At 55.3% G+C, this 9376-nt stretch overlaps 1 protein-coding gene across 4 annotated transcripts; it reads left to right on the top strand.

Annotated features, from left to right (window-relative positions):
- The first annotated feature begins 351 nt into the window (after positions 1–351).
- On the top strand, positions 352–8940 carry TRIP10 (thyroid hormone receptor interactor 10). Of its 4 annotated transcripts, XM_027085778.1 has the most exons (16): positions 382–448; positions 599–659; positions 1621–1736; positions 1821–1877; positions 2743–2890; positions 2967–3029; positions 3233–3337; positions 3424–3552; positions 4165–4311; positions 4432–4626; positions 5674–5841; positions 6105–6214; positions 7723–7855; positions 8071–8213; positions 8293–8414; positions 8525–8940. In XM_027085778.1, exons 4-16 carry the CDS (start codon positions 1840–1842, stop codon positions 8671–8673), a joined length of 1650 nt encoding a protein of 549 aa, XP_026941579.1. In that variant the 5' UTR covers positions 382–448; positions 599–659; positions 1621–1736; positions 1821–1839; the 3' UTR covers positions 8674–8940. The 4 variants fall into 4 exon arrangements, with proteins under 4 accessions (XP_026941578.1, XP_026941581.1, XP_026941579.1 ...); XM_027085777.1 differs by lacking the exon at positions 599–659 and having other exon boundaries at positions 352–448; XM_027085781.1 differs by lacking the exon at positions 382–448 and adding an exon at positions 1994–2166 and having other exon boundaries at positions 455–1736.
- Positions 8941–9376: the final 436 nt, after the last annotated feature.

Here is a 9376-nt window from a genome sequence, read left to right as displayed (position 1 = left end):
GGGAAGAACCTCTTGGGTTGGGGTTTTAGTGTCTTGGCCCTTTAATGAATGATTGAAAGGAAAAAGGAAAGGAAAAACAATCCAGGGCGGGTTAGGTGTGGGGAGGACAAGAGGGTCCTAAGGGATTTGGAAAATGGGTGGGGGTCCTTTAAGGAGTCTGTCCAGTGGCTTCGGGCGGCAACGTTCCTTTAAGAGGGGGCGGGGCGTCTGCGGGGCCCCGCCTCCTGGGGTGTGCCTCACCTTTAGGGGGCTGCGCCGCAGCTCCGCGCGGGCGGGGGCGTGGCAGAGCCTATGGGGCGTGGCAGAGCCTGGAGTGGGCGGGGCATTAACGGGGCGGGGCCGGGCTCAGCGCCCTGGCTGAGTCTCCCGGCGGCGGGCGGTGGGGACCGGGTGCGGCGGCGGCGTTGGCATCGGCGGGAGCAGCATGGATTGGGGCACCGAACTGTGGGTGAGTCCGATCCGCCCGGCTCCAAGTTCCTCCCTTCCTGGGGTCCAGACCCCCGCTTTGCCCCTGCAGTACCCTAGAGGGGTCTCTGCGCTTTCCCTTCCACCGACCCCTTGGAATCCCCGCTTTCCGCCCTCATTCGGAGTTTCCTAGGGCGTTTCAGGACGCCCGGGAGCGGAGGGCGACCCTGCCGGAGCGGCGTAGGGAAACTGAGGTACGGGGTTCATAGTGAGGAGGGCAAAAGAAGTCCTGGGACCAGGCCGGAGCGGCCGGGAGAGGTCACCTATTTTGAGCGCCCTGACTGGGCCGGCGGCTTATCTTACGGCCCCTGGGCCCCTGCCCGCCCTCCGCCTGTCCGACTGGGGCGGGGGAGGGGACCCTCTGGCCACTATCAACCCCACGTGGGACCTGGAAGTACAGACCGCCCTCACGTTGCCTATAATCAACAACCAGGGGCTTGGGACCCTGTAGGGGGAAGGGGGCTGCGAGGTTCGGCCTCAGCCCCCTCCCCCAGCCCGCCCTAGGCACTGGGAGGGGCCGCCACCTGACCGCCTCGAACCTGTGCCCTGGAAGTCCCAGAAATTTTCCCCTTTCCTAGCCGGGACCTCTGACCCCTCCTCTTTCTGGGGACGGTGGCACTCCTCGGTTCCTGGGTGTCCCAGGGTAACTAGATCGCCCCCCACACCAATGCTGGGATTTCTTTTGGAGGCGCAGTGGAATCAGTGAGGGAAACTGAGTCACCCTTCGGGGCACCCGGGGAAGCATGGCAACCGGGGGAACCTGGTGCCCACCCTCTAGCCATTCAGAGGCCCCCCAGGCTGCAGGGAACCCTGCGCCTCTGGCCCTGACTCACGCCGGGCCGGCCGGATTTTCTGGAATCTGGGGGGGATTAGGGGAGCCGGGGCAGGGGGAGTGGCCTTGTCCCATTCCACACCTCTCTTGGACGTCGGGAGAGGGGACCCTGTAGTCCAGCTGGGGCCCCGCCCCTGTTCCCTGGCCCTTCCCGGGAAGGGGAGGGGGTTCCCGCGGGTTTCCTGCCTCCCCCCGCGCCGCTCCCGGGCGGGGCCGGGAAACCACGCCTTCTTGGAGCTTGGAGCCTGGAGGCTCCCCTGCCGCTTGGTCGGAGGCTGTGGGGTCCCAAGGTCTTGACCCCAGTCCTCCCAATCCCCCGCTAGGATCAGTTTGAGGTGCTCGAGCGGCACACGCAGTGGGGTCTGGACCTGTTGGACAGATACGTGAAGTTCGTGAAAGAGAGGACGGAGGTGGAGCAGGCTTATGCAAAGCAGCTGCGGTGAGACCCTAGGGTGGCCTCGCCCTGGGGTTAGGGGGAGCGGTTGGAGGGCTGGGGGCTCAGCCTTCCTGCCTCTCTCCGTAGGAGCCTGGTGAAAAAATATATGCCTAAAAGACCTGGCAAAGATGACCCAGAATCCAAGTAAGAATGAAGAGGGGATTGATGCAGGGCTAGATTTGGGAGGGCAGGGGGTATAGGACCCACTTCTTCTCCCTCAAGCTGGGCCACCCAAGCAGACCCCTCACTTCTCACCCCAGTTCCACCTAGAGGTATGAGCTTGGATGCAGAAACCATATTACCTGTGTTGGAATTCTAAATCCACTACTTTCCAGCCAAACTGCTTCCGCCAGTTGACTCAAGTTCTCCGCCTCTATTTTCCTCGCCTGTTAAATGGGAGAGGCTCCAACAGTTACTAAATGAATGACTCTGGGCAAGTGACTTAAGTTTTATGCCTCTGTTTTCCTCTCCTGTGAATTGGGGATGATGACGATGTCCTTGTAGGGGCTCATGTGAAGATTAAGATAACGTGTTTAAACAATGCCCAGACCATTTCACTTTATTCCAGGTCCCCAGGTCCAGAATCCAAAAAGCTCTAGAAATCAAAAGTTCTTTTGGTCACTTGTTTGGAGGCAACCTCCGACCTGAACTGACTTGATGTTTATTACGTTCATTGCGGTCTTGGTTTTTATCCCACTTAGCGTGGACATTAATATTTCTCCTTGCAAAAACATTTATAGTATTTGGTTACAGGATGCTGCCGCTGACACCACTAGGGTGATGCAAAAAGGTGGTGTAAGCATCATATCCCCTTTCTAAAACCCCCCAAATTCTGAGAATTGTGAGTCCTTTGTCCCCCCCAAGGGTTGGGGATGCAGACCAGAATATATCATTGCTTCTGGGGTGAATGTCTTGGGGCTCACATTTTCTCATACAGAGGTGGGTCCTGGGGCACGTGGCTCCTGGGGACCCTGACCCTCAGCCCCTGTCCCCCTCCACCGCATCCCAGGTTCAGCCAGCAACAGTCATTTGTGCAGATTCTCCAGGAGGTGAATGATTTTGCGGGCCAGCGGGAGCTGGTGGCCGAGAACCTCAGTGTCCACGTGTGTCTCGAGCTGGCCAAGTACTCACAGGAGATGAAACAGGAGAGAAAGATGGTGGGTGATCCCCTCTCTGGGATTTCCCAAGGGCCCCTGAAACCAGGGTGAGCCTTATCACCCCTTCTTTCCATAGCACTTCCAAGAAGGCCGTCGGGCCCAGCAGCAGCTGGAAAGTGGCTTCAAGCAGCTAGAGAATGTGAGTTTGTGGGTGTGGAGAAGCGTGGCTCTGGCCCCGAGCAGCTGGGTGAGGGTTGCCAATCCCCAGAGGTATCCTGTTTGGCCAGGACGCCACCTCTGCTGTGGGTTTCCAGCCCCGACCCCCATTTGCTGGGTGACTTCCCACCAGTCCGTGAAACTTTGGTTGGTGGCTCCTTCATTCTGGTTCTGTCCCCAACACAGAGTAAGCGTAAGTTTGAGCGGGACTGCCGGGAGGCTGAGAAGGCAGCTCAGACGGCCGAGCGGCTGGACCAGGATATCAATGCCACCAAGGCTGATGTGGAGAAGGTGCCTGTGGGGTCTGAGACACGCTTGGGGGTCAGGGTTGGGCAAGGCTGGAACTGGGCCATGACCCCCACCTCGATATTCCTCAGGCCAAGCAACAGGCCCACCTTCGGAGTCACATGGCAGAAGAAAGCAAAAATGAATATGCAGCCCAACTACAGCGCTTCAACCGAGACCAGGCTCACTTCTATTTTTCCCAGATGCCCCAGATCTTTAATGTAAGTGCTCCACACCCCCAGCCCCACCTTGCCCCTGAAACCTCAGAGTTAACCAACTCCTACACATTTGTCAAAACCCTGGCTGTAATGCCCTAATCTCTAAATTGAGAAGGAATTAGAAACAAATAGTCAAAGTGTGCTCCGCTTTTACTCAAGCTGTTCTTTCTGCCAGATTTGTCTTTCTTTCCTTTTGCAACTCCTGCTTATTCTTCCAAGCCCCAACTCTAACAACACCTCTGAAAGATCTCGAATTTCCCCTCTTCTGTTTCAGCCTTGTACTCTGCTCTCTGTCCCAGCCCTGGGACTGGCAGTATTGGTGCTGGGTCTGCTTTTTCTTGAAATCCCTGGCTTCACCTCCTTTGAGAAGCCTTTCCTGACTCCCTAGGCAAGGGGAGGGGAGGTCCTCAAATTCTCCTCTGAAATCTCCCCGGCCTCCTGTTTCTTCCCTGACCACACTGAGCTGGAAGTCTCTGTGTTCGATTCTGTGTTTCCCTGCCAGACTGGGCTTGGGGCTGGGGCCAGTGTGGGTCTCCATCATGCTCGTGTAGTGAATCACTCTGCCACCGGCCCTTCCATCAGCACCCCTGAGACCCCACACCCCTGTCCCCGCAGAAGCTGCAGGACATGGACGAGCGACGGGCCACCCACCTGGGGGCTGGGTACAGGCTCCTGTCCGAGGCTGAGCTGCAGGTGGTACCCATCATCGCCAAGTGTTTGGAGGGCATGAAGGTGGCCGCGGATGCTGTGGATGCCAAGAACGTGGGTGCCTGGTCCCAGTGGACCACAGGGGCGGGGGGGGTGGGAGAGGGCAGGAGGAGAAGCCCAAAGGCTAGGCACCCAGTCTTTCCCCTGACTGCCCCTCACCATCCCCTCCCCCAGGACTCCCAGGTCCTAATCGAGCTGCACAAGTCAGGCTTTGCCCGCCCGGGCGACGTGGAATTTGAAGACTTCAGCCAGCCCATGAACCGCGTGCCCTCGGACAGCAGCCTGGGCACCCCCTCAGATGGACGGCCTGAGCTCCGAGGCCCCGGCCGCAGCCGAGCTAAGCGCTGGCCCTTCAGCAAGAGGAACAAGGTGGGGGCCGGGGCCCTTGGGGTGGAGGGGATGGGTGTGAGTGGAGACAGCAGGGGCCCCCACTGAGTCAGCCCCAGCCGCCGGAACGCTGAGTCCTGGGCAGGAATTTTTCTCTTGGCTGCTGGCCCGGGCTGGAGGGAAGGAAGGCGGCCGGGCAATTGGCCTGGGAGTCCCCTGAGGCTGGGGAGTGGGGGGCAAGGAGGGGGGCCTGTGGCGTCTGTCTGCTGCTTCTCAGGATGCTGGGAGAAGAACTGCTTTGGGTATTCAGGGCTGGGTGAGGGATTGGGACACCAGCCCTAGGGACTCGCCCCTGGGTCTCTCCAATCCTCCGGTGCATCTCTGGGCGCCCCACCCTTAGGCTGGTTTTTCTCGGGATCTTTAGCTTTCAGTGTCAGGCACATACCTGGACACCCTTGGCTTCTTACACCTTTGACAATCCCCATGTCCCTAGTTTATACCTTTTGACTCCTGTTTTATACTTCGGATCCCTCTTGGTGTATACTTTGATACCCTTCTTCAGTTTATACGTACCGTCCCCCAGCTTAAACCCCAGCTGTAACCCTTTTGGTATTTCATGCCTTTGACCCTTCTCTCAGTTTGCCCTTGACGTCTATGGCCCCATATTTGTCTGAGACCTTGATTCCTGCATGCTTCTCCCTCCATCTTCTAGACTGTGAGCCCAGAAAGCTGGGGAGGGGGACAAGAAACATGGGCTTCCCTGTACCCCCAGTCTCCATTCTAGAAACTGGACATAGGATGCGAGGGAGGTGGAGGGTGGGGGAGGGGTCTGGCCTTCTGGCTCACAATCTAATTAATGCCCTCCTGCCACCTCCCAGATTTTTGTGTTGCTCTCTGCATGCATTTTCTGTGTGTGTGATTGTGCATCTTGAGTTGTGGTTTTCTTACTTTTTTTTTTCTTTTCTTTTCTCCATTTGGTTTTTTTCCCCTTTTTCTTTATTGCATCCATTGTCCTTCCGTTCATCCGTCCTTGTTCTCTACGTCCTCCTGCCCCTCCTGACCCATGTCCTCCCTGGCCCCTGCTGGTAGCCGCGCCCTCCACCCCTCTCCCCCCTGGGGGGCCCCCTGCCCTCGGCATTACCTAACGGACCCCCGTCCCCCCGCTCCGGCCTCGACCCCTTGGCCATACTGAGTGAGATCAGTAAGTCAGTCAAACCGCGGCTAGCATCCTTCCGCAGCCTTCGAGGCAGCCGTGGGGTAAGTGAGGCCTCCGGGGGAGGAGGAGTGGGCGGCCCCAGCCTGCCCAGCGGCCGGGTGGCGGGACCCTGGGCTCGCTTCCTGCCGCCGGCTGGGCCCCCTCCTTCCACGGCCCCACCTGGACCTGCTTTGCTCTGTGCATGGCCTTGCCCCCCAAGAACCTTGGGTGGGGAGGAAGGTGGACTTGGTGTGTCTTAGTCATGTCTTAGACCCTGGAAGCTCCGACTCTGTGTTCCCGAGCTCAGCCTTCTTCCACCTTGCAGACAGTGGTGACCGAGGATTTCAGCCACTTGCCCCCGGAGCAGCAGAGAAAGCGGCTTCAGCAGCAGCTGGAAGAACGGAACCGTGAACTACAGAAGGAGATCGACCAGAGGTAAGGTGAGGGGGTGGGCAGGTAAGGAACAAGGTGAAATAATAAATGAATTACATTGAAATGATACTCGAAGATCTCCTCCCCGACAAATTCCAGGCCCTGGTGGGTTTCTAGGTGATTCCTACCACACTTAAAAGAAATGGTGACTTCCCATCTTACATAAGTCATTCCAACAAACAGAAGAAGAGCGAAAGCTGCCAGCTCATTTAGGAGGCTGGTGGAATCTCAGTTCCAAAATTGGGTTAGCAAGAATTCAAGAAGGTAAAATTATGGACTTATTTAATTAACTTATGATCTTAGATTGCAAAATCCTCGCCAAGCAAGTCCAATGGTGTATTAAAAAAAAAAAAATCACGCGGTGGTGTTGATCGCTCAGCCACATGAATGAATTTAATGCCACTGAACCATACACTTAAAAATAGCTCAAATGGGAAATTTTATATTATGTATATTTTACTGCAGTTAAAAAAAAAAAAAGACCACAAAAAAATCATGATCACTCGGGTGTTATCCCAGTAATGCAAAGATGGTTCAGTATCAAAACATCTATCCGTCTCACTTACTTCATTAATTGGCTAAAAGAAAAAGAAGCATATGGTTATTCATTTAATAACTCAAAGCACTTAACATATTAACGATAAAGAAACCTGCCAGATTAAAAAAAGAAAATCTTTACTCATTCTTTCCAAGCAACAAGATTCTCTTCCCAGTCCTCTTACATAATAAGAATGACGTTTGCCACTTGTGGACAGACAGCCAAATGATGTTTTGCCGTTTGCACAGAACTTCTTGTACAAAAGCGGCTTTTATTGGTGTAAAGTTCCATTCGAGAACTCTATCATTCCTGAGTTTTTATCATGGGGGGATTATGGGTGCATGCTCTGGAGTCCAGGCGGACTGGCCTTGAATTCTAGTTGTTTCCAGTTTCCTCACCTGTCATGTGCATCAGGTACTAGGACTGGAAAGAAGTTGAACCCAGGTTTGACATAGTCCAGAGGACCATGCTTGTAACCATTACATGGAGGAAGTAGGGACAGGGGACTAATGATAGTAATACTTAGCGTTTAGAGAGTGTTGCTGTATGCCAGGCACCATTCTAAACCCCTTACGTGCATCATTAGAATTCCCGTTTTCCTGAGAGATTGTGAGTAGAGGTAGGACCCTGACTGTCCTGTTTAGTGCTATATTTCTAATGCCTAGGACAGGTTCCTGGTATGTAGTATGCACTCAGTATATATCTGAATACATAAAGGCACTGTTCTCATCTTCACAACAACTCCCAGGAGATATATAGACATAGCTATATAGATCCCATTATTCTCTTTTTCAGACAAGCATACTGACACACAGTTTCAGTAACTTAACCCAAACTCACATAACTAAGAAATGCCCACCCTGGGATTTGAACCCAAGCTATGAAGCACTGGCTGAGCTCCCTGAAGCAAAGCCCACATTTTTTGTTTGTTAAATCACATGGGATTCTTTCTCCTCCGTCTGTCTCACCCTAGGGAGGCCTTGAAGAAAATGAAGGATGTATATGAGAAGACACCCCAGATGGGGGACCCGGCCAGCTTGGAACCCCGGATCACAGAAACCCTGAACAACATCGAACGTCTGAAATTGGAAGTACAGAAGTATGAGGTCAGGGAAGACCCTGGGGAGGGGCGGGGCCGGCAGGCCTGGCTGAGTCACTTCTTGGGGGAGGGAGGGGGACAGGGAGGTATTGGGGGGGCTGCTTCAGCTGTTTCTCATCACTGCCTTGGGTGTGCATGGGTGATCTCAGGAAACCTCCAGGCCAGAGTGGGCTGACCCCAGAGCCTGGCCCTGGAGCTGACTGTGCGGTCCCCTCCTCTCAGGCTTGGCTGGCAGAAGCCGAGAGCCGGGTCCTAAGCAACCGGGGGGACACCCTGGGCCGGCACACTCGGCCTCCAGACCCCCCAGCCAGCGCCCCACCAGACAGCAGCAGCAACAGCAACAACGGATCACAGGATAAGGAGAGGTGAGCAGGGAGGCCGGTGTGGGTCTGTCCCCGGACCCCGGGTGAGCCTGTCTTCACCTGCTTTGCCTTCTCCAACCAGCTCTGAAGAGCCCCCGTCCGAGGAGGGTCAGGATGCTCCCATCTACACGGAGTTCGATGAAGATTTTGAGGAGGAGCCTGCATCCCCCATAGGTCACTGTGTGGCCATCTACCATTTTGAAGGTAAGGACAGCCTGGGTGGCGCATCGGTGGCTTTGGGGGCGGTGTTTGGGGCTGGGTTCTGTTGAGATCCGCCTCCAGCAGACCTGAGCCCACTGCCGCCCCCACGACAGGGTCCAGCGAGGGCACCATCTCCATGGCCGAAGGCGAGGACCTCAGTCTCATGGAAGAAGATAAAGGCGACGGCTGGACCCGGGTCAGGCGGAAACAGGGAGGTGAGGGCTACGTGCCCACCTCCTACCTCCGTGTCACACACAACTGAACCCTGCCAGAGGCGGGAAGAGGGGGGCTGTTGGCTGCTGCTTCTGGGCCACGGGGGGTGCCCCAGGACCTACGCACTTTATTTCTTCCCCCGTGGCTTCAGCTGAGACCTGTGTAACCTGCTGCCCCCAGCCCCACCCCCCACTCCTCACTCCACATGGACCCGCTGTGCCTTCTACCATCGATGTACATACTCATGTTTTGAATCTTTTCTTCCTGCCGCTCGGCTGGGGCCGTTTTGTTTTATATAAAAAAATGATGGAAAGCTCCTGTAGTCTGTGCCTTATTAGGAGACTTGGATACCGGGGTTGGATATTCAAATACCACCCTCCTTAAGGGCCACACAGGGAACGAGGAAGGGGAAGCGAACTTGGGGACACCATAGACAAACCCCGCCCCTTCTTAGGAGTTGGGTGCTTGTCTCTGACTCTAGTAGGGAGGAGGGTGCCAGACATCACCCCTTTGGTGTTCACTGCAGCTCACCAAGGACAGGTAGCACCTGTTGAGCGCCTACTGTGTGCCAGGCATTCTTCACCTATGAACTCATTCAAACGTTGAGCTTTCATCCCCACCATAACCCCTAGAAAGTACACGGCCCCACTTTTACGTTGAAGGCCAGCACAGAGAAGTCAAGTGATCTAGTAGAAGTCATACAGCTTTTTTTTTTTTTTTTTTTTTTTTGATGTTTGGCACCCTCCTCCGTT

The sequence above is a fragment of the Aethalodelphis obliquidens genome, unplaced genomic scaffold, assembly GCF_003676395.1.
Source record: "Aethalodelphis obliquidens isolate GAN/ISIS:26980383/991018 unplaced genomic scaffold, ASM367639v1 scaffold53, whole genome shotgun sequence".
Classification (NCBI taxonomy): domain Eukaryota; kingdom Metazoa; phylum Chordata; class Mammalia; order Artiodactyla; family Delphinidae; genus Aethalodelphis; species Aethalodelphis obliquidens.
The sequence above is the reverse complement of the archived record's forward strand: the minus strand, read 5'-3'. Positions and strand labels throughout refer to the sequence as shown.

What these genes read in the sequence shown, in the direction of transcription:
- TRIP10 (XM_027085777.1), top strand. Translation starts at nt 425, where the DNA reads ATGGATTGGGGCACCGAACTGTGG. An exon ending in TGAAACAGGAGAGAAAGATG is followed by an intron (nt 2,891 to 2,966) that starts GTGGGTGATCCC and finishes TTCTTTCCATAG; the next exon opens with CACTTCCAAGAAGGCCGTCG. An exon ending in GCCTTCGAGGCAGCCGTGGG is followed by an intron (nt 5,842 to 6,104) that starts GTAAGTGAGGCC and finishes TCCACCTTGCAG; the next exon opens with ACAGTGGTGACCGAGGATTT.